This window comes from Rhyacophila brunnea, unplaced genomic scaffold (assembly GCF_057557595.1).
Source record: "Rhyacophila brunnea isolate RB1 unplaced genomic scaffold, BYU_Rbru_1.0 scaffold_2, whole genome shotgun sequence".
NCBI lineage: Eukaryota > Metazoa > Arthropoda > Insecta > Trichoptera > Rhyacophilidae > Rhyacophila > Rhyacophila brunnea.
In genome coordinates, this window is record NW_028232859.1 from 39,466,203 (window position 1) to 39,491,083 (window position 24,881).

At 32.4% G+C, this 24,881-nt stretch overlaps 1 protein-coding gene across 1 annotated transcript in view; it reads right to left on the bottom strand.

Moving 5' to 3' along the window:
- LOC147072310 (uncharacterized) overlaps positions 1 to 24,881 on the bottom strand; it is a 621,588-nt gene that overhangs the window by 14,017 nt on the left and 582,690 nt on the right. The window contains exons 7-9 of the mRNA XM_085947307.1: positions 18,951 to 19,038; positions 12,662 to 12,814; positions 5,601 to 5,737 (exon numbers count right to left, since the gene is read on the bottom strand). Coding sequence (XP_085803433.1) covers positions 5,601 to 5,737; positions 12,662 to 12,814; positions 18,951 to 19,038 — 378 coding nt within the window. The remainder of the gene's footprint in view (positions 1 to 5,600; positions 5,738 to 12,661; positions 12,815 to 18,950; positions 19,039 to 24,881) is intronic.

Below are 24,881 nucleotides of genomic sequence, written 5' to 3' on the forward strand. Positions count from 1 at the left end.
ATAATGAGATTTTAATTGCCCCCTTTAAAATGCACGTTAATTACATCGATCGGCCGCCTGGTCATTACGCACCGTGTGCGTCTTCCGCGTCCAAAGTATTAATGGACGACGCACTCAATACAGTAGCTAGCAAGTAAATTCGCGCATTCGCATGTATAGGTAGACGTCACGCAATTCCATTATGCGATATCATGAATCGGGAATTTATAGCAATATGACCTTTATTGTAATGGCGTTAGAGCAGTGTTTCTAATGTCAATGTTCATTTGAGCGAACCCGTTCGAACCGAACCATCCGGCAGACCCAACAAAAAGCATCAGGAATTTATAGCAATATCACCTTTATTGTAATGGCGTCAGAACAGATTATGCCATTCGGCAGACCCGACAATAAAGTGAGTGTCATTTTTTTTCCCAGATGATTCGTCCATATTAGTTTTTTTTTTCAGTCGCCCACTAATGATAGGGTGGGTGGTAAACGGTATTGTAAAGGTAGCTAATAATAAATATAATAATATTAAACCTTGCAAGGTAGAGTCCATAGGTCGGCGCTGTAATCGTCTTGAAGGGACACGTGTAAAGGTAGGCGGGGATCTCCCTGCTTGCCGACCACTGGAAGAATATAATTCTGTCTTAACATCACGTATTTATTTTATTTCCAGCGACATGCGAGAACGCGCAGTTAGAAATCCTTGGGATAAAAGCTGTGGAAAAATACTACGTCACAAATGTTACGATTTAAAAAATATACCTATATTTTGTAGAATAAAAAAGACAACAATAATTATTACGTCCATCTCTATTAAATACCAGCGCGAATGACGAGAGTGTTAGAAACGAACGTATTCCATGGCTGGGTGATTAATCTCTTAAGGTGGATAGTAATAAATGTATTAGGCGATAATAGGTTTTCCTACAATGACATATAGAGACGAATTCATACAGTTAACATAACAAAGCGTTGACCTATTCAAATTCAAATTAATTTGTTTATAGTGAACTTAGATACACGGAAGTACGCCGAATGATCTAAGTAGAGTGTAGACTGTAGACCTATTTTAAGCATCCTCACGTAGGTGGAATATATCAACATCCGAAGCGATTTGGTTAAACAGAGTTATCGCCTTCCCAATTGGTATCACAAATGGCAGGTTAATTCTTCACCTTGACGGAGAAAAAAAATAATCGATTCTATCCATTTTTAAGATAGTTATCAGGGGGACACAGGTCAATACTACCAATAATGGCAGTGTTCTCATTTACACCGCGTATAAGTCTGATAAAATACGTGGCTATATATAAATATCGTTCATCGTTTAGAGTGTGTAGACTACAGTACCTATGTAAGCATATCTATGAGAAAGGTAATTGGATAAAACCACGGATAGTATCCATACACCAAGTAAAGGAGTCTCAAAAATTCACGCTAGAACGCTCTATAAATTAAAAATATATATATATATACTTAGGTATCAATATTATATCCGTCGTAAAACAAAAATAAAATGGAATGTTGTTCGTCTGCTTGCAATAATATTAAATATGCATAGTAATTAATAGTTATTCTTTTAAGTCAAACGAAAAGCCGAACATTTTTGTGTAACAAATTTTGAACGCAAAATTTTAATTGAGTTTTAATGCCAAACTGTGGTCATAAAGGTTTGAAATTAGGAACTTGTTTTAGAGTAGTCATCGATAAGGTGGAGTTGTACATAATTTTGAAAACACTTCTGAGAAAATATGTTATAACCGATAATTTTTTTTTTTTTTGAAAAAAGTAAGACACCCAGAAGGAATCGAACCTGCATCTCTCGGGTATTGCGCCCATGCACATAGATCACTATGCACAAATTTTGCGACAAATTTTAACAAATGTCTCTTAATACTCTGTGAAGCACTTTCCAAATTGAGTTACAATTGGCGATCGGCTTTTGTATTTTAAATTAAAGTAGGTATTAATGACTAACCGATGTCACGGATCACTCCAAGATTTTTTGTTGCAACTTGTTTATAATTTTTAATTAACTATTTTTTTGTTCAACGAATAATTCACAAGAATGGGATTCTATCCGTCCGGCCGTCGCTCCATACACATCGTTAAATCTTGTGAATTATTCGTTGAATAAAAAAAATACTTTGTTCATTATAGTATCCAACCTCCTTCGAGGAGTGGTAAAATGAGGAGGAATAAGTGAAAAATGTCATTTATAAGTGCATAATATTATTTCTCTATTGAAGGTGACATGTAATATTGTAGAATACTTGCACACAATATAGGTACATACTATAAAAATCCACAATAATAACAGTTATACAAACAAAAAAAACTTGCCCTTTGAAACCAAGAGTTACGTATTTTTTTTGTGCCAACCAAAATATTTTAGTGAATTTTATTCTAAATAATTACAAGATAAAAATAACTTTTTATATACAACGTTTTTAAATTTTCTGTTGAATAATTATGCTCAATATGCTCAAACTTGTACTTGATATAAAGTAAATAAAAAAACAAACAAACAAACAAACAAATATAGAATACTGAAATGTTATTTTGATATTTCATTTCGATTTCCATAGTAACGCACGTATATATTAATAATTTAGTTGCTAGGACCACCTCCTTAGCAACCAATAATAGTCTTTTACTTTTTGCGGATTTTTCTGAAATAACTTTCCATACAAAACAGACTTTACTGAACATGAATTCAATTCTGCTTAAAGATGGCTAAAAGTATTAAAAGAATGCATTGGCATCGTGTTCTGATATATTCTAAAAGTTTCAAATGTCTAGCTAGTCAGGTAGTTAGTTAAAAATCGATTGCAAGATTTGTACTGGGCAAACAACCACCGGACAAACAAGAATACGAGCTAATAAAAACGTTGTAAAAATCATTTTTGACTTTGAAATTTGTGTTGTTTGGCTTATAGGTGCTAGTGTTTTTTGATTTTTTGGGCTATTACGTATTATTTTTTTGACAAAAGAGAAATGTTTTTGTAAATAAAAGAAAAGTAATACATTCAATCAATTAATTAATTAATTCTGTCGGCACCACTCTAATCCCGGAATTGAAAAAAAACCAATTTATTTTTTAAGATTTAAGATTTAAAAGTCAGTCTGTGATTGTTATTTTTAGTAGTTGTCTGGGTAATACATAAAATACTCTAAACACTCTTATAAGTATGTAAATATCATTACAGTACACTCTTAGCAGTGTTGCCAAATTTTTCTATACTGATTATAGTACAAAGGCGTAAAAGTTATAGTATTTCTGAAAAATATATAGTACAGGAACATGTTTCATCTTGAGTTCTTTAAAATTATAGTATTTTGGTATATTTGGCGTAAAATTATAGTATTTTACATTTTTCGCGGAATTAAAATTATAGTATTGTACTATAATTATAGTACGGTTGGCATCAGTGACTCTCAGTAATCCGCTGCTCGATTATCCGAAAACTACTATAATCCGCCGTTATTTTTACTGGTTGAAAGCACAAAATCAAGCTCTATAATTCGCCGGTATTCGATTGTCAAATTCAGTAGTCCGCCGCGTACAAGTATAATACAACGCAGATGAGACGGGTTTATTTTGGAAACTTCTCCTTCGTAAAACGTACGGTCATCGCCAATAAAGCAATTTACCAGGTAGGAAAGAGCCCAAGGACCGCATCACAATAATTATGCCGTGCTCCAATGCAACCGGGACACACAAAATGAAGCTTTTGGTCATAGAGAAAGCCAGGAATCCTAAGCCATTCAAGAATATCTGCCTCACTGAACAAATGGTTATGTCAAGTGATTTACTGTTTAAATTTAATAATCACAAACAGGGCCGTATGTATGAGATTCCCAAATTCTTTATAAGCTATTTAGCTGATTTTCCATCATATAGCGTATAGCACTGTTTGTGACGTAAGCAATCTGACGTCACGCGCCATTCAAAATGGCTGCCTCAGCTGTCACTTTCAAATGTCATTTTAATTTTGCATTCATTGCAACAAACGTTTGCTTGAGGCCCTTGTTCATTTTGTAGACTCTGTAAAACATTTGCGAACTTTAAAAACAGTTTCTAGTCGTGCTGTTTACAAAATACGTATAATTTTGATCCCTAGTCTATAATCTAGATAGTAGGTAGGTAATTGATAAAATGCCTCGTACCTATTTTTGGAAATCTCATGCATACGACTCTTAGTTTATAAATATGTATCATTTAGTAAATACTTGATTTTTATTATAAATAAAATCGTAATTTGCTAGTATAAATTTCTCAAAAAAACTATTTTTACGAAATTCCTGTTTTAATTTGGGGTATCGGATTACTGAGAGAGTACTGTACAATAATTATAACTGATCTGTTTCTTACAGTTTTTTCGACGATTTTGCAATGTCGCGGATATTATATTTTATTAATGCTACGTTTAAAAGTAAACTTTATTATTTATTCCCAAAAGTGTGTGAATTTACAAAAAAAAAACCACTTGTTGAAAAACATTTCCAGTTTAGAAACCGATTCGAGTTAGCGTTTTTATGGTGGTATTAGCCAGACACAATGTCAACCTTCCTCCGTCGGATATAAATGGGAAAACTTTTTAGTGTCGCTAAGTTTACAGCTCTGAAGCGGTGGTGGATGGAAGTAAATTTATGTTAGGCGAGATTTGAAGAATTTAATACCACAAAACAGCGCCTGGCTAATTTTATCATGATCGCGCTATTAGGCAGTGAATGCGCTGACGTGACGCGGGAAATTCAAAGATTATTGGCTTGACATTAGGGCGCTGGATTAAAAAAACTTAGCCCAAGCCGTAATAGACTGAAAATCTGTTGCTATTTTTTTAATGCTGTCTACGTGACGGAATTGCGATGATATTTTTCAGCTCTTATGACATTGAAGTCACCCTAAAATATTGGCTTACACCGTGAATGCAGCATCTGAAGAACAAAAGGGGTCACATGTAAATAATTGAAAGTATAAACACGAATTAAAGTTAAAAATAAACAAAACTATACGTGTACTGGTTGTTATTATATTATGGTCTGAAATCACACAACAGATTAATAAAATAATAATTAAGATAGGCTATAAATACTCCAATACACTAAACTTTTGAAGCAGGGTTTTGAATGTGTAAGTGTCCTACGAAAATGAAATACATTATAGACGTGCAATGGTGTGTGTTCCAACCTTCAAATACACCAATATTGAATGAGCGTTAGTACATAAACCGAGAGTAGTTGTCAGAACAAAGGGCACGCTTAGAGTGACGTATTCTTGACACGTGTTTGTTTATCCCATACTCTTTCACACAAAAGCTTGTGTGCGTGACTGTGTAATATGCGTCTTGCCTGTGCCGAAGCCTCCAGCAAACTGACTTGAGTTGTATGAAGACAATATATTTTAAATTTATAAATATCACGTGTAATGGGTATTCATAAAGTTACATTATGCCGAAATGAAAAAGCTCGGGTCGTGAATCACAATAATATAAAATATTAGGGAGTATTAGGTATGTACAAATATAAATTACCTAAGTAATATTTTAGTTTATTGTAATTAGTGAATAATTAAAGTAATGGTATATAATATTGTCGTGACTACTCACTTCCTAGCGGCTGTGTGCGATGGCGCAGTGGCGGATGGTTGGAGACGGAAGAAGGCATGCTGCTCGCTGCAGCAGCGCCACAGGTGACGGCAGGCTCCGCGGCTTGGAGTCTCGAAGCCATACGTGCTCACCTCGTTCTGCGAAAGAAACAATTATTCATCAAAAAACTAAAACCAACATAGAATTATAAAAATAGATACTAAAGGGTCAGGTGCCGTGTGAAGGTCGAAAATGAAGAATCTGGAACATATTTGCAGAGTAAGCCTGAAAAATCTGTAAACTTTGAAGGAAAGAAAAATAAAATTTAAATGTATTAATGGTAAACGTCGTTGTATTAAAATTGGTAATAAAGCCATGTTTGGTACATAAATTCCGTGGTTATAATAACACTTTTAAAAATATTTGTTCAACAGAATCGTTAAATATAATAATATAATCAATTTTAATGTTATTTTAAATTATGATATATAGTAAATTTCAGTAAACGTTTCATTTGAGTTTGTGATTTTAGAGAAATTTGTTTTTTGCAAAATTATACAGTAGAAGCAAAAACAATCGCGAATTTTAGTAATTGTCCTAGAATATAAATATTATAATACTAATAATAATCAAAGCCACAGACACACAGAGCATATTGCGTAATGACAAAAATGTACGCGATGTAATAGAGTTTACGAAAAACTTTATATAGAAATGCACGAGACATATTATTTGGTTATCCTATTGGGTCGATACTGTGGGTCCAAGCAAAGATTGAAAAAGCAGCTTTAAATTTACACGGCGCTGGATTTTAACCCGCGACCAGTGGCTTCAAAATCAGACTTTATGGCAGTAAACTGCGCGAGAGGATATTAGTTGGTCTATAAAAAGTAAAGTAAAACATAGTGTATGTAAACATATTGATGATAGTTTAGTAGGTATCTAGATAATATATAACTATATGTGTACTACCAAACAATTTTTATAGGTATTATAGTTATGACGTTATGAGTATAATATTAATTGAATAAATTAACAATAAGAGTTAATATACTTTAGTGTGGTACACTTGGTTAATTTAATAAAGTGCTGTAACTAAGGTACAATTTTTGGTTCAACAATAATGGACATTAACATACAGCGTACCCCATTCAGAAATGAAATAATTCATTCATACTTTAAACACACACACGCGGCAAATCAAGTCGTAGCGCAATTTTCCCAAAGCGACCGTGTCATTTGCAAACGGACTAATTAACCAGGACGTCGTTGTTGAGCGCCACGACGCCACCGGCGCGTGTCAGGCGTCGATGAACGTCTGTCTGACGGCGCCTCGGCCGCGCTGACCTTTGAGGTCCGACCCGCGTTCAGGCACTCAATTAGCGCGGTCGCCCGTTGCCAACGAGGTTTTACCAGCTGGGAGGGAAGAGGGTAAATGGGGAAACAAACCGACCGACGGACTAAGACAGATTGGTCGTAGCTGGAAACTGTCCACGACAGAATAACACCGGTTGTTGTATTCATTTGACGTTGGTACGGTTGCTAGTTATTAATAGTGAATTGCAGGTAAACATGAATTGCTAATTAATTGACGATATGTCAACTTCACGTCTAACAGGTAAGTAATTAATTTAATTGTCACCTATACATCACTACTAGAATATTCAATAAATTTTTATTATGTAACTAATATTATGTGATATAATATATTTTTACGATGTATTTTTATAAGATTTTGGATAACTGGGATCTTCATTTATTGATACGAAAATTGAAGGATTGACTATGCTGGAATCCCGGAGTTAGCTTTCATACAATTGTTATCCTATAGAACATATTTTTGTGAACTCAATAAATGTTTAATTTATAATAAATCAGTTTACCTGTATACGAAAATTATTCGATTAATTTTCTGGTTATTTATAGAAAAACTAGAAACATCGCTAATTTTAGTGTATAGCACCGTTTTATATTTAATTTCAATTATTTTTTATTGAAGAAGGTAGCATTTCTTATTAAAATGTATAAGAGATTTTTCAAATCCCTCAAATATTTTTTCTAGTATCTTACAATAATAAATGTATATTTCTAATATTTTTCCAACTTATATCTTCGTATTTCTTAATTGAATATATCCTACACATTATTCCATTTAGTTATATCATAACATGAAGGTGGTAAACCATGGCAAACGCATGATTTTTTTGTGATACTGGGATAAAAAAAGGTAAATATGAAACTCATTAGGTACCTACGTGATAAATTATAACAAAACTTGTCACCAAATAATTATAAAAAAATAATATATTCGTTTTATTTCTCATAATTTAAATTTTATATATTTTTACCAATCCCGGAATCCCTAAGAAGACTCGGAAAAATTGTGTCGGAGATAACAAACCAACAATTTTCATTCTTTACTTGAAGGTACTTATCACTACTATCACGGGGAAACTTTTATATGTTCTTAAGATATTGCCGTGATAGTTTTAATACCATTATATTATTATTTTTTCAATATATTGATACATCAATAATTCAGTGGCGAAGGCTCCATACAAGGTGATTGTGTAAAGTTTACCTTCTAAGAAAAATAGACTTTTAAAAATATTATTGAGTTAAAAAATAAGCCGACCCATAATGTCATCAGAATCTTCAAGTGTTGACTATCAAAGGTAAAACATATGTGTTCTACTAATTGTATGTATACGATTATTTTGTTAGGAATTCGGATTTATTTTGTATGACCGTTAGGTCACGTGACCTCAGCCCCGTCTATCGAAATGTATGCAATACAGTAGGCTCGAAAGGCGAAGACTAAAACCTTTGAAGATAATATTATTTTCTATGACTATGACTGCAGCTTTGTCCAAAATAATTATAATACGATAATTTCCATAGTATTCAATCACATATAAATATAAATTGATTTTACAAATAGAAAATAATTTTATCTAGTCATTTTTGATGTGTATAAATATTAAGGAAAATACTATATATATATTCAAATAATATAAACTCACCACTCATATACTAGCCTACCTCTTTCCAAAAGTCACCCTTCATCACTGGACTAATTACACTTGTATTGAAAGTAGGCTAAATGTAGAATACAATTTATAAAATACGTATTGATGCAGTCACTTTAAACTAAGATAGTTTTATATGAAAACAGTGCTGGGTCTAATTGAACGGAGGTAAATGACAAAAAAGTGACATTTGGGAATCCGAATAAAATTCGGAGAGGTGATTGACCGGGTACAAGATGGAGGGACAGTATCGAGTCAGATACGTAGACATTGAGGGTCCCACACCGAATGTAGGAGGATGCTGGAGGAGACGAAGACACACATACGGTTATAACATCAGGAAAAAGAAAATAAAAACTTATAATGTTGAGAAATATTTCATCTCTTAAATGTTTACACATCAGATTGCCAACGACATCGTTATTGATGGAGCGGGTTAACTTTATTTTCTTGAAAATTGATGCCATAAATATAATATTTGAAATAAACAAGAAAATGAAATAGCCTCTCTACGATATTAGGTACAAAGCAGAAAATAATTAGATTGCGAGAGATGTGGAAAAGTAACAGCTGGTAAAATACGTGATAACATAACAATATAAATAACAAAATGAAAATGGCAATAAAACAAGAAGAAAATAATAATATATTGCGAGAGAAAAAAATACGCGAATGCAAGAAATACGATTCATAATATATTATTTTCTTGTTTACAATAAGCAATATAGGAGCAAAAATAATATTTATTTTTGATAAATATTAAATAATTTCGAGCCGGCAGATTAAAATACGAATAGAAATACATATAACTCACGGACACTACTTACCGCAGTGGCAAAGGGTGGAGGTAGGCTGTTAAGATTCGACATAAATAGTGCACAATGAACTTTGTCAATAGCGTATTTGTTTTCATTGAAATAAGACTACACTTTACAGATGGTGTTGGTTAGTTTTTAAAAATCAATTAAACACTGCGAAAACCAAGCCATAGTAGATAATAGCCAAAAAATAATAATCTATCTATAAAATATCTAAAATTATGCCATTACATCGTACATAATTTTGGATATTTTATAGATAGAATAATATTACATAGAAATAATAAATAAATATATGAAAAAATGAATATATTTTGATTGTTATTGAAGTATATGCATTTTTTTTGACGAGGGGTACTCAGTGTTACGAAAATTATAGAAGGGGTACACAGATGTCGAAAGTTTCTAATTTTTTTCAAATTTAATATTATAATTAATTTATATAGCTACTAATTCAATGATCGCATGGAAACTAACCAACACCATCTGTAAGTAATTGTAGTCTTAGTTCAATGAAAACAAATCCGAATGATTGACAAAGTTTAATATTCACTATTTATGTCAGATCTTAACAGTCTACCTAGAGTCTGCCCTTCGCCACTTTACTGACATTTTAAAATGATACAAAAACATAGATCTACACACTAAAAAGACAACAAAATTAAATAAACTGGCTGAAAAATGTATTATATTAATGGGTATTGATGGTTATGTCATTATTATCTACCGGAAGAAATTAAGAAATGCTACGGGCAGTAGAACGGTGAGGTTGAATTGAAAATTTCATGCAATTAAAAGAAAATATCCTGGCTATGCAAAGCAGCTAGTCTGGGCGCTTTTTTCACGACTCTTGAAAGCGCCAGGAGATCCACAAAAAGACGAATTATTATTCCATTGGCGAGTGTCAACGTTAATGGCCCAAACAAAACGGCGGTAAATGCAAATTTTTATTCAACCCCGGTCGCCCCGTCCCGCCCCCTTCCGCAAGGATTAAACCGCGAATAAAATAAATTAAGTGAGACATTTTTAAATCGCTTATTCCGCGGAAATATTAACGGCGGTGTCATTTTCGAGAAAAATATATAGAAAATTTCTTTTTCCCATTGCGTTCGATTGCTTTGTACATTTTATATTTTATGACATGAATTTTTATTAATTTTAATGACTCTAAAGACTTTTTATTTCATTTCTTGCTTTTTATAATTGTTTACTAATCTATTTACAAAAAGAATAATATTATATTTTCAGCCCTAAATGTGCTTGACGGTTTTTGCGATATATTCAAATTGACGAAATATTGAGATAACTGAGAACAAACACCCTTAAAGCCTTTAAAATGAATGATTATTATTGTAAAGACTAATGTTATTTACACACACAATTTGAAAACATCTCAGATATACTAGAATCGAACCCGTATACATTGGATTCGCACCAATGTGCTTTTAAATTAAGTGCCAATTAAGCCTGATGTGTCCTATCAAATTAACTAGTAGTTTTTATATCTCGAAACGCTTAATAAATTGTGCTAATCTTTAGAATTTAAGTTATGCATGTTTAAAAAGAATTTTATGTTCTCAAATGTTGTCAATTCTGTATTTGTTGAATAAATAAATAGTTTATGTAATAATGATATTTCCTTACAATAAAATAATTAGACTCTTAATAAATTTAAAATATATATATAATATGTACTTTAGTTATTTATAGTAATAAGCCAGCTTAGGTAAGTTATCTTTTGAAACTAGCGACTCTATTACTGCGTACCACGTACTAATATTTTCTTTGAAAACCAAAATCCTCTGCTGGGAAGCGTTCTGAAGAATACCTAATTACTATTAATCCGCAAAGGAGTTTTAGTCGTCTTTAAGGATTTACATACAGTCTAATGCGCCTAGGAAAGTGCACGGTGAATCACATTGGGGGATGTCTATTTAATCGTCTATAAAGGATAATCGCTTATAAAGGATTACGGATGAACTGGTGTAGTGAGAAGATGTGAGGCAGAAGGTTCATTCACGGCGCATTTGGCCGCGTTTACTATTCCAAATTTTGCATATGTTATTGACAATGTATGGCTGGTAGGTATAGCACAGGTGATAATTATTAATCAAAGGGTGCGGAATATTCATTCCAAAGTTAGCATTAATATTCTTCGTCGTTTTTGCGTCCCTCGCTGTTCAGGGCGTCAACTCCGTTTAAATGTTCCGACTAGTTATGTCTATTTTTCTTCATAATGGTGTACAAGTCAAAATATTAATCGTTTCAATAACATATCTTTATAATATAATTTGTTGTAATTTAAAAACTAACGCTGAAGGCTTACTTCAACTGAGGCATGGTCTAAAAAGATCGTGACTAGGCGATGCGCGGATTGTGCAAATGACGCGAGCCGAACGAAATATAATTTGTCATAAAAATTCAACATGCGTCCTTTTAATGTTATGTTTATTATTATATTCGTAGTAATAATAGTATATTCATTGACATGTTTTCCTTTTCAAGTACACGCGGAACGTTTTTTAGTCATCTTTACACGATTTAAAAATATATTCCTCCGACGCCATCACAAAACAAATTGACGTGCTCACACCTCGCTGTCAGTCTCCGATTGGCAACGACTGCGAAATTTCGTTCCACCTACTGTTGAAAATTATTTGCCGTTTCACTTATGTATGCTCTTAAGGGGATCACATCAAAAGTTTCGATTTCATAGAGCCATCTATTACCCGAATTACAAAGCATAATATATACGGCAAATTATATCTGAATCTAATTCCAATTTAAATTAATCTTCGAGGTATCTTATCTAGATGTCACTGTAATTATAATAATTATATATAAATAAAAAATCTAAAAACCGATGTTATAATTACAGTTAATATTTAAACAAACGAATATATTTTTTGCATTTTATTTCAATCAGACGTTCTTCATATTTGTCAGATTATTATAAAAATACACGTGGACCATAGACCTAGACGTGACTGAATATGTGAGTTGGACGTCATGTACGTACTCTGGATACCACTCAAAATTGTGACAATCAGCACCGATATGACACAGCGCTGTAGATTATATTATCGTTGTCGCCGACTTTTCTGCCATAGCCATGAATCGATCCTACACGATAGGGAGAGATGATAGGCAAGCAAGTAAATAATAGTAACTATAAATTTATTTTAAAATAGAGATAAACCTATCAGACAAATTGTGATCGATAAGTAGTACTTACATTTTTATCGCAGACACGCAGCATAAAGTATTTTCCTTTGGAGTAAAGCTTGGTGATCCTCGGCCAGTAGTAGCTGGCCACCGCTCGTTTGTTCCTCAGAACCAGTACCCCGCTGGGTGCCAGTCCGAGGAAGTACTCCACGCTGTCTTCGCCCTGGAAGAAAACATTATTTATAAATACGAATAGATATACATATTTATTTGTCGAACAAAGTTATTTGAATATAAAGTATTAGTATCAGGAAACTAGCGTCTTCCTTAATTTTAAAATGTTAACTAATTGATTGTGGCAGCTATTTCATGTTATCAACTCGTCATTATCTGTCAAAAATCGTTTACATTTAAATGATAGGTTTATAGTTTGAAATAAAATGTCAAAACCATCAACTGGAAATAGTAGACTCAACAGAGAATATTTGTTACTCATGCTTTTCATGAACGTTTATTATGAAAACTTAGGATTCACAACGTCATTGTTAGTTGAAAAAATTAGAATGGGGGACATGCTCAGCGTACTGTTATGTCCTAGTGATGAGTACCTTGAGGAAGTAGGAGATCTGGTCGGCAGGTAACCTATATGGTTTGATGGTATTAACCTTCCTTAAGTTCTTACCAGAATTGGGACACTCTGTGAAACTCCTTAATGTAATTCTTCACAGTTTTCTTGTACATTTATAGACTGTACGTCTTTGAAGGTAATTTGTCAGGAGATTTACCTTCTAGGATGCTTGAGCGGTGGGCGTTTGTAATTGATTATGAACACGGCGGAGCAATAGGGTTTTACGTGAAGTAAAACATTACTATTTATTTCAGTAATAATTTTAGTACAAAGTGTTTGACAGACAGAGGTTACGTACTGTACAATGGTTGGAGACAAAAGACAACAGGAATGAGATTCCCTAGGATTATATACAATTCTCTTTAATGGGTTTTTGACTTGAACAGACTCCATTTTATCTGCACGTGTTCGTTATGATATATGGTTTACATTAACAAGAAATAACATTTATAACATTATTTGACTATGCAGGTGTTCATAAGTGTCTAAACTAACCCAAAAAGATGCACACTTGTGCAATTAATGTAGATATCAGATTGCTTTACCCCGAGTATTAAACATAAGCTCGTAAATAATATTGGTAATTACCAGTTAAGTGCATTTTCTGGCTTATTTCTATGCTTGCAAAAGCATGGGAGCAATTTCATAATGATGCACTTGTTTAAATCAACATAGTTAAAATAGGGTGTGATTTGCAGGTGTTTACCCCAAAAGGGTGGGAAACAGATTGCATGAGCTCGTAAATAATATTAATAATTATCAGTTAAGTGCATTTCTTGACTCATGTCAGTATTTTAAAAGAGGGTGAGAATATGCATCTGTTCAAATCAGTATGGATAAGAGATTTTTTTACTTTGACTTTAAAGTGCTATTTGTATAAAAAATACATATATCATCTTATTTATTACTGCAGGTGTGCATTTGGTTCAAGACGTTATTTTAGTTAATTTACTGCTTTTAGATTGTGAACTGAATACTGTGAGATCCTTTTGAACATTTCTTAATTTGACACAGTCAAGTAGGTACATAAATGTTTATATTATATTATGTTGTTTATTATGCTATAATCAAATAGTATTGTACATTAAATAGATGTGATGCCTTATTATAACAGTACATCAAAATGAAGGTTTTATGCTATTTTCAGAGCACAACCCTGGACATTCCTTAAACGTTGTAGATAATCAATTTATATAATTTTGAAGCCTTATTATCCTTTATATATACTTTAAACAGTTGATGACTGACCTAACCGATTTTTTTTTTTTTTTTTTAAACGGTACATGTTAAAACACGCGCGGTACCATGATCTTATTTCTTACTTCATTTATCGTTTGTCAATTTATGTGCTACGGCCGTATGTTGTAGCTTAATCACTGGGGAATGCCAATAGAAATGGCGTATTTAAAAAAAATACTACCTTATTCTTAGGTCAATAATTATTATAAAGCAAACATTATTCGTAAAATGTTTATCACATTTGAAAGTTCAAAGACATAGCTGATAATCAGTATCTTTAGAATTATTTTCAAATGTGTAAATCTTGCCCATTTTTTGAATAATAAAATGCCTAATTATTGTCAAATTTGGGATCACAGAGATTATCAATATAATTTTTTATCGTAAATTTCACTATAATAATGTACACATAAATTTTACTAATGGGTTTATAAATGCTTTTAAAAATGAATAAATATAAAAAATCTTAACACCACTTCACATGAAAGTACTGAAATATGACTATATTCTAAAATATTAGAGCGAGAGGTTTAAAATAATACTATTTTATGTAATAAAAATACTTTATGCAGTCATCAAATGTTTAAAATATATATAAAGGATAATAAGGCTTCAAATATATAAATAGATTATCAACAACGTTTAAGGAATGTCCAGGGTTGTGCTCTGAAAATAGCATAAAACCTTAATTTTGACGTACGCTGAGCATGTGGGCCGTTAAAGGTTTTATATAGATATTTCTAATTATGCAATTATATACTTATATATATTTTAAATACTTAAATTCCGTAGTCAAAAACATTAAACGTGTATGTACTGTTACCACCGTCTTAATATATCGATAACACGTGTGAACCGTTATACATTATCATAATCGTCATTGATTTACTAAAGCATGGCCAGTTTGATTTTTATTTGAAATTGGCGTCGTTTTAGCAAGATGCGTCATACATGAAAAATATCACTTATTCCTGTACTTTCCACACCGTATTGCTGTTAACATGTAGCCGATTTTTAAAATGTAACTTATGCTAGCTCTCTGGACTGAGAGAGCGTGTTGTAATCTCGAGCCCCGCCAATAAGTTGAAAATCAATTCCATCACTGTGTATAGTTACGATTTAAATGTTCTTTTATGTAAATTAGTTTCAAAAGGTAATGTTTGGTAGGACCCTACCAGCTTACCTATTATCAATTACCTATCCCTCGGATCAAGCCACAGAACAGATAATAAATAGAATTCCGATAGGCTATATACCAATACAGTAAATTTTGACGCAGGATTTTGAATGTGTGAGTGTCCTACGAAAATGAACCACGCATTATAGACGTGCAATAGTGTGTGTAATACACCAATATTAAATGAGCAGTTATCAGTATTCGATGTATGACGTATTCTTGATACGTATTTAAATTTATCTCGTATTCATCCTTACTCGAGATCGGTTGCCTGCTTCTCCTTACCCGTTATGTATTTCAGTTCCCGTTATTTCTGAGTTCCCTAGATCGAACTTATAAAGTTTCCTGCCATTCCCTATCTACTAACATCACCCCAGTTTTACAGTACCTACTTACATAATATGCTAAGATTGTATCACCGATGCAAAAGTATTTGTAAATATATGCAACACAGTAATAATATTTAAGACTTTGAAAAGAAGATTGCAAATATTGGCCGAGTACGAAAAAGCAAACAAATAATAGTTTGTGTATTGTAAAATGCGAAAAAGTTTTCAGTCGGAGAGGAAAGTTTATTTAAAGTTGAATCTATTTTCCCTGCGCTACTTTGATTTGATAAGTTCCCGAGGTTTCTGTTGGCGGAAAAACCTGACGACTGTAAACAAAAGCGTTTTGTACGTTATATTGAAAAACATTCTGTGTTTATTTAGATTCTATCAAAGGTTTTTTATTTCTCCTTTAGCTATATTATTCAGTAATGACATCTTAAACATGATCTACATACTTGAGGATGGAGACGGAAACCGATGTTTATTTATATATGAGAATGTAGGAATAAAGAAATCAAAAATACTTTTCGACATGTAAGTAAGATATGTAATATGGGATAATATATTACTTTGAAAATAATACATACCAACAGATATTATGAAGAATAAATATACGAGTAAATTCCTATTTCTATAATCAAAACAATTATAATTTTACAGCACCTGTACACGTGCATGGATTTACTGGCGGCAATAGTGCGTATTTTAAACTATCGTGACAATAACTGTTTACATGTAAAAGTGCTGACCGTCCCTCTAAGCTCATTCTTCAAGAGTAAACGAGACGCGATGTTGTCATTTTATGGTAGGTACTATTTGACAGGTCGTAAAAATCTGTCGCGGTGTAGTTCGTTTATTTGCCGGCATGTTCGCCACTATTGTTCTACTGCGCAGGCGTAGATCGAAAAATTCCCAATTGTCACATGAAAATTCAGAAGCTTTTCAGAAGCCGAACTTTTTTGATTCATGCATGCAATCTTGCAACTGCAGGATAATACATGTTTACACGTACATTTTCTTGTTACGGCCGCGGTAATACGTAGGTACTGTCAGCAGTAAATTAATACACGTGTAAACGGGGTATAAACTTAGACTATAGATACATCTAGACGCCACCCGTTGCATTGCTAAATGAAGCCGCGTGCCTTGCGTTTGGTTTGTGAGCGAGCGAACGCATTCGTCTACACATGTTCGAGACCATAGACCATTTCGCTAGTGCTCGCCCAAAGTGCTCGCACTAGACGCTCAGAATTAAAATATAATTTTCTATTTTTTTACGTTATATAGTATTTTTAAGCGGTCAAAATGCAACCATTAGATAAAGATATCCATAATTTAAGTTATTTTAAAGAAACACTAGGTCACTGATATTAAAATATATAATAAAATACAAATAAATTATCACGAACATGTATCAACTTACTTATGAAACGTAATACCATCTTCTTGCTTATCAGTACGGCTACCACATTTTAAGACAACACACAGGACCATCTTTTCTACTTAATTAACCAAAAATATTTACCACTGACTTTATGTTTAACACAAAAAATATCAATTTTAGCAACACGAGCTCGCAAGTTATCGACGCTATGTGAAGCGTTTCGCCCCGATTTGATGGCGATACTTTTGGAAACTGGCTTGTAGCTAGTAGACCTTTTATCTTACTCTAGCGCGTGTCGTAGAGATTGTAAGGGTGCCGAATACTTTCTCACTCGCACTCATGCATCGTTTTTGTTCAGGCCTGGGTATAAAGCTTTAATTAATATATAATATTATATACGATATTGTGTACTCTGTCGTATGAATTCCGTGTAAAGAAGACAACCAGATTATAATACAACAATGTCTACTGAAGAGATGAGATTAGAATAATTTGATTTAATATAGTATTTTGTATTCTAGCATGGTAGACACGGGGTGACACTATGGGTACCCTAAGTATTGTGATAATGAGCAGCGAAAAATGGAAGGGTGTGGAGAATCTGGTGTAATAATGCGGCTACACTGGGTAGGCGACGTCCACTGTACGACGGAGATAAAATTTCTTTTAACAGTGAAGATGGAAGGAGTAAATGCGCTAGGAAAATAGTGAATAGGAAGATACTAGGTCTTTACTTAATATCAAGAAAAGGGCTGCGGAAAATCGGAATTATTTTGTAAAAAAAAACAGTGGAGTGGAACTCGTTGCGTGGATGTGATTACCTATATACTTTTTAATAGTCATCACATCGGGTATACGCATACAATATTTACGCTTGTCTCGGCAACAAATGTCAATTAACGGTGATATGTAGATATTATGATGAGATTGCTGGCAGAAAAAACTGGCATTGAGTGCACTTGGGCGCCAGAATACTATCTATCGTCAAAAGTGACGTCCCAATGTGTCTTCAGCGTAAAGTGTTTAGCCATTTTGTGCTATCAGTGCATATGCATGCATGTGAAACGTGGAGCCTTCATTCAGCAGTGAATTGACCCCAGCTGGTGATAATGATGATGTCCTCATAACATAAGCTAAGCTAATATTAATACCTACTATCGACTGAGGGTACTTGATGGGATTTGAATTTAAATTCTAAAGGATTTAAGTTTTTGTACAATTCCATTTGAGTCGTTTTTTGCGACTCGGGTTTCACTATTCGGCATTTTCAGGCACCTTAATATAACATAATACACGTATAACATACATCCACATACATACATATACATGTTATATCGATACCATTACGCCATAGAGTCTCGCATGTAAACCATCATTATAGGATATAGCAATGGGCTATTAGGAACAAATTATGTCAATTCATTCCTTCCTAATATTGCAGATTTGAAAATTTATATTATCGATTGAGAATGTTTTATTGAACTCTGATGTTATTGTGTGAAAATTAGAGATGCCTATTTATATTTCGAATACACCATAAAGATTTTATCATCATTGAGTTATTTGCTGTGTGATTCGAATGTTATAATGAAATTGTCATACCAGTACAGGATGTAGATCAGCGCCATAGAGTTCCAGCCATTTTGCTCGGTCAAGGAACCCTAACTCAGCGGAAGCTGGCGATTGACCCCTGAAAAAAAAACATTAAATTAGCATAAATAAAACATATTATCATTATTGTAGTCTTAAATGTTATTCTATTAACATAGGTAACTATTACAAAGGTAGTTAGTTGTTAAAGAACTGTTACATTTTAAAAACTCCAATAAGCATTATAATTATTATTTTTTATTACTTAGTTGTATCTGTGCATTGTCATCAATTATCACAATATATAAGTAAACATGGAAGAATTTTTAAATAAAATTTCAACAACAAACAAATTAAGCGTTTTTGATATAGTGAAAAGCTTTAATGTTTTCATTTTAAAAAATCACGTCCAACGCCGAAAGCGCGTTTACACGCCGTAATTACACCAATTCATACGTTAATTACTGCCAATTATTAACTAATTGCGGCATAGAAAAGATTAACGTAAATTTAAAATGTAGGTATTTTTTAGGAAGATATACAAAAATCAGCTTTAATCCTCACAAATCTCGCTTCCGAGAGCTCACACCATAAGAAAAAAAATCTTCGACAAACATACATAAAAAGACTTTCCAGTTAATCTAGCATTTTTGCCAGATAATAGTTTTTTTCATTCCGTCTGCCATTTAATTGTCAACGAGAATGTTTAGTATATTACCTGGTGTTATAATATAATGAGAAAATATGGTTACCCGATACGTTGTATAGTATAATATAATGGCTTAGCTTAGATAAACATCGCCGCCTACTATGCATTGTTTGTATAAAAGCGTTTAAATTTACGAACTTGGGCAGATGCAAAATATCAATTTGTTATTGCTAATCTATTGGCAACTCGATTCACTTTTATATTGTTTTTAAAACACTGACTTGATGCATACTTAAACTAGAACACCGCTTATATAATTATTCGGCCAGTTTTCGGGAAATGAAAAAAAAATGATAATATTTTCCTCGCAAAACTACTATTCTTTATTTACACAAAAAACAAGCAATATAGAAAAGCCCAAACTTATAACAAGAAAGTTTTTTTACTCTGTCAGTTTCTTCACACAAAAATGAATAGTGTTTTATTATATGTACTATATATATATACTCAGTAAATAATAACTTGACAGTGAACTTAGATAATAGATTGTACAATCTCATCGTCTTAAGACAGTAATTAATATGAAACGGAAACTAACACTATTACAACGGTAAATTCGAGACGAGAATTACTAAAGAATACATAAACAAAAAATAGAAGAGTCGAATATAATGGATGGACAAGAGAAGTATTATAACACTTTGAACAAACATGACCGGAGACGTAGAGAAGGCAAAAAAGGATGGAAAAAGTTCTCAGTACTTAGCATCTAGAAAATGGCTCGTCTATTTGAGCCGAGGAAAAGCTGCCCCCTGTTTTTCACATCCTTCCGTCTGGCATCGGGCGGCCGGAAGGGGGTGGGAGAGACGTCCGGATGTGCCTTGTCTAGTGCAGCGATCATGAAATATTTCTTATGGGGTGCCACCCTTTTTGTGTATTCATGAGGTGGTTGTCTACCCGTGCGGTGGATTAATCAATCCATTTGGTTATCGGTCAGATTTTTCTGTTTGTTTATTTAGTATTTACAGTAGACGTTTTGAAAGAAAAACTAAAATAAAACAATAAATCAATTTTATTATGTATCTATGTATACATTTTTTTTTATAATATCCTCAGACAGAGCTCAGCCTTTATTACTTGTGGGAGTTGGAAAAGCGACAAACGCAATAAAAAATGTGACCCGAACACACACGTTTATATTGTAAAGAAAAAGAATGGGAATGGTTGATCTAGTTGGAAATTGAATTCAGAATTTTCCGCATGATAGACTTTTATTAAAAAACGCTACTAGTTTGGTTGACATAATAAAATAAATGACATATATATTATTGTAAACACAATATATAAGTATTTATTATTATGTAGATATTTGGTCAATCTATGATAACGTAGTAAGATGACATTTGTTCATTAGAAGAGGTTCACTTTGAACTTTTAAATGTATATCGAGAAAAAACACTTTCATTAAAAATGTTTATTTAAATATGTAATGATAGTATTTGATTAAACACCATACAGACGTGGGTACAAAATTTATATTTGTGGGTTACTGTCAAAAGTTGTTAAGTCTCAAAATCATGTTATGGAGTAATTGCAATTTGAATGTTTGACATGACCAAAATAAGGCATAATGCTGATTTCTTTGTGCTTTATGTGCATCTTCTATTAAGGATTGCAATACCGGAATTTCAAAACCGGTATTCAATTATTTATCGATACCGAAAAAAACCGGTTTCAAAAATCAAAAATACCAGTATTTTCGATATTAAGAAAGTACCTATACTCGTTTATGTTTTTTGAAAATGAATTTAATGTTATTTTTTCAAAGATTAATGCTGCCAAACGCAAATATATTGACTGAAACCAACAAAAGTCAAATAAAAATTTTAAAAATTCCCTCAAATATACTTATATAATTATCGTTTCGAAAAAGAAAACATTCGTGGCAAATATTTCCAATTGTTCCACAACTATTTATACAACGTTGGTAGTACATCCAATAAACGTGGTATTTGAGAGAGATTTTTCTGTAAGATTTTTTTTGTTCAAGAAATATTTTTGTAACATGTGATATTATCTTTCTGATTTTTTAGTGTACCATAGTGCTTGTAAAAATTAGCAGTTCTAAAGTATTATAATCTATACATACTTATAAAGGTCAACATAATAAATGTAGGTAGGTTTTTTAGATTGCTATAAAATAGTGTTTTAATAGCTATACTTATTGATAGATACTAAACTTCTTTTTTTTTTTTTTTAACTATAATACCTATGTTTTGACGAATACCGGTATTCAATAAGAAATACTGAAATACCGGTATTGATATACCTATATATATTATATATATATATTCATGCGGTATTGCAATCTCTATGATCTATATATCGGACGATCCCACGGCTAAATAATTAATATATAATAATTTTAACCTAAATAATGTTAAATGTGAGTTCTATGCTAGACTGAATTAGTAAGTAGCTACTAGTACAACCGAGCCTTTTGCATAGGGAAGATATTAAATGTTAAAATTTAAAACGAACGCAATTTTATGAAAGTGTCAGAGTTATTGTGTGTAACTTTTCTTATCTGGGTGAATTATTGTAATGGAGTTTGTAGATGGAGGCATGTTTTAAAGATAATCCGTGTTAATTTCTTTGGAAGCACCTGATGGAGGGAAATAAAACTCTCGCCTTAAACTAGTGTGTAGAACTGGATAATAAATCATTGTCTTACTTGCATTTTTCCAACATGAATAATATGTTTTAGGTAACGGTAAGAAATGTACGGGTACTTTGAGTATCCGGCAACGAGATTCTAAGAAATTTTGTGAGTATTGTGGAGGCGTGTATCTAATATATTTAGAGAAATATTGCTTAAAACGTTTATCCACATAAGATTATAACATAAATTATTAAAAAAAAATTAAATGTATGATTGAACATTAAATAAATATAAATATTTTTCACGAAAAATAATGTGTACGCTATGTCGTCGGTTAATTAATTATTAATGGTAATAAATAAGTAAGAAATTTATTTTTTAAAAGGATTTAAACACGTAAATATTATTTAATCTTTTTTAATAAAACAAAATATACACTACAGCGGTACATAAATATTGAGAGAATTTATCAAAATAGATTTACATGATAAAATTGATTTTACGTTTTTAGGCTGAGTTTTTATTATTAGTACATCAAAACATATAGCTTATATCGTAGTAGATTTTCGGGTTTCCATCGTGTGTCCTACTTCCTTCTTTACTCGACGTTTCGGGCTCGTTGCAGAGGCCATTATCAAGAGATGATAAAATGTTTTATGATGAAAATGTAGTGTAGGTATGTGAATTTAAACGTTGCTCTAAGAATGTCAAAAGGAATCCGATTAGCTAAGAGCAAACGTTGCTCAGAGTAATCTGTCAATCGTTGCGACCAGGGATACCGGCTCGAATATTGGATTTTGCTGATATTGCTGGAAGCCATTTTTAACCGTAATCCATCATCCCTATTAATATTTTTAGGGTTTCTATTTATTTCAATGGCCTCCTTTACCAATCGTGCAAAATATCCTTTATTCCGACCCAATATCTTGGTTTCAAAGTCAAATTTGTGTCCTGTATTCATCGAGTGCTTGGCAATTGCCGATATCGTGTAATGTTTAAGTCGGTATGCCCTCTCGTGTTCACTCACATGCTTCTTTACTGTTCTAGAAGTTTGGCCTATATACTTTTTTGGGCATCCGCGACAGCTCAACTGGTATACACCTGCCGAGTCCAATGGTTGCGAGTCCTTTACTGGTCTTAACATATTTCGGACCTTTGTCGATGTTGAGAATATTGTTTCGATTTCATGTTTCCGAAGTATCCTGGAAATAGTATCGGTGGTGTTTTTGACATAAGGTAGATAGGCTCGGTCTTTGAACTGTATCTCTTCCTCCTGACTAACCGGGTTAAGGTTGATTTTATGATGATGATGATGATTTATGATGATTTTGTGATATAGCTTATACTAATGATAAAATTAAAAGCATACATAAACAATTGTCACAGTATTAATAAGGGATTATTTGCGATAAACAATGATGTAGATTTCTAATATAATATTTTCTGTGTTATTGAATGTCCAAAAATATGAAATATTTCCCTATTATTACTAGCAGTTTATTTACCTTTCATGTGTAGATATTAGATACGCATTTGATTGCTTTTATTTCATGAGTTTCATTTCATTGGTTACTCGTATAAAATATGAGTAGTTTTTAATACAAAGTATAGCCTCTGTATGATACATACATTTTTGATTTAGTGATACCAATAACAATAAAGTTAGCAAAAAACACATACAATACGAGAATTAAATGAAGTAAATATATTATTCATACACTTCCCACGGCCTGTTATTGTTCAAAGATATCTCACGAAATTTGAACATCTGTCTTCATTACGGTAAGATTAATTATCGTAGTAAAAGATGTGCGAACAAAGAAGCGTGGAAATGAATAAACGTTAACTTAAAACATGTTTGAATTATATAATTCATTTCCGTAAATAGGAAATTGGAATCTTTGCTTAGTTATAACGCAAAACTACAAGGACAATTATTTTCATTGCTTTTTCCGTTGCCTTAGAAAATATGATAAATTTACACGATTGAAATATAAATGGGTAGAATATTATATAACAGAATGATAGACCTGTCATTTATAATGTTGATTGGTTAACCATATAAATAAAATGTGTAATCTTAAGAGCATACTTCAGTGAAACGGCAAATAATTTTCAACAATAGGTGGGTGACATGACCCGGCTCACGGCTAGCTCAATAATGCTACCGGGCCGTCACTGAGGAGACTAGTGATGAACTAGGAGAGGTGGATCTCCTTTGTAGTATCACAACTTTTGAATTCCCAAATAAAACTCTCAGCTGGTGTGGTGCCGAATTTATTCAGGTTCTAGAGTTCACGGCTTCACAATAAAGTTAACTGTCATTGTTCCCGTAATTAAATCTCATTAAAGTATCAGTAAACTATTTATTTGTTCACTATAGGATCTCTGTGAAATCTTTCACAAGTTTCCAAAAAGTCACACCTAACTCGGAGAATGTATACACAGATATTCTTTGAATATTTTTATTTCATGAAATATTTTCCCGTAAGAAAAATATAAATTATTCTTTAGTCACATAGTATTGGGTTTATAAAAAAGAATAGAGCTTATTTTATTGTTGTTTATAAAGTTTATTTATGTTCACAGTATGTTTACAAATATTTATTTGTGTTTACAAACTTGTTTACAA